General features: G+C 45.1%; 1 protein-coding gene across 1 annotated transcript in view; it reads left to right on the top strand.

Moving 5' to 3' along the window:
• The window catches only part of LOC119592239 (helicase domino-like), a gene marked incomplete at its 3' end in the record, with an annotated part of 26,783 nt that overhangs the window by 15,562 nt on the left and 10,177 nt on the right, over nt 1-1,044 (top strand). The window contains 3 exon segments of the mRNA XM_037941071.1: nt 19-233; nt 379-627; nt 779-1,008. Of these exon segments, the coding sequence (XP_037796999.1) occupies nt 19-233; nt 379-627; nt 779-1,008 (694 nt within the window).

The raw sequence follows: 1,044 nt of genomic DNA, 5'->3' as shown, positions 1-1,044 counted from the left end.
CCCCCCTCCCCTTCCCAGGTGTCCAGCTGGTAAAATCAAGCTCCACGTTCGGCCATCTAGTCAAAGTGTGCCTAAGCCAGGAGGTTCTCCTGTGACCACTCCTAGAGCACCAACTCCTGTAGGGACTGTGCGAGCACCATTGCAGCAAGCTCCTGCAGTAGCAGCAGCACCTGCTTCTGTGCCAGGTGGAGGCATGAGGTTCCAGCTGGTGCAGCAAGGAGGTACAATAAAAGGTATGTTGGTACACTGTTCTCTTTGCTTATTGTGTATCATCGTTGTCAGTAGTGTAAGTGGATTTATACAATTGTTTCTTGTTTTAGAAACAAAAATAATTAGGTTGCCAATAAAAATGTAGTAATTTATCTTTTTTTCATATAGCCATCCAGGTTGCACCAGGCACAGGCAGCAGTGGAATGATGGTGCAACAGACACCCCAGGGACCACGTTTGGTCATGCCACAAAGAGTGGGCATTAGTAACCCTGCTGGTGCTGCCACTGTGGGTGGAGCACCAACAGTTGCTGGTACGTCAGCAGTTGGAGGACTTCAGCTTCTACAAACCTCATCAGGTCAGCTGTTATTAACAACAGCTCCTGTACAAAAGCCAGTGAACCAAACAATGTCTCAAGGTATTATTTTCTTACTCCCTCTGTTTCATATGTTGTTAAATCATGGAAAGATGTTAAACTATGTATTGAGTGTGAAAATCAAAATCATATAGTTCATTATTATCTGAAGTGATACATTTTTTTTTTCCTTCTTCCTCTTAATGTAATTCAGGTGTCAGTGGAACAGCAGCAGCAGCACTGTTACAGCGTCTGCAAGGATTAAAAGGCTTGCAAGGTTCAATGATAACAACAGGTGCAGGAGGTCGACCTGTCTTGAGATTACCACTACCTACAAACACTCTGAGACCACAGACTCAGGTTTTGGGCACTGTTCCTAATCCTGGAGCAGCACCAGCAGTGGGAGGGACAACAGCAGTACGTCCTCCTACAACTCCTGTGCAAGTAAGAAAAAAAAATGTTCATTAACCCATTCTCGCC

This window comes from Penaeus monodon, chromosome 29 (assembly GCF_015228065.2).
Source record: "Penaeus monodon isolate SGIC_2016 chromosome 29, NSTDA_Pmon_1, whole genome shotgun sequence".
NCBI classification, from domain to species: Eukaryota; Metazoa; Arthropoda; class Malacostraca; order Decapoda; family Penaeidae; genus Penaeus; species Penaeus monodon.
Note: the sequence above shows the minus strand (reverse complement) of the source record. Positions and strands in the feature narration are given on the sequence as shown.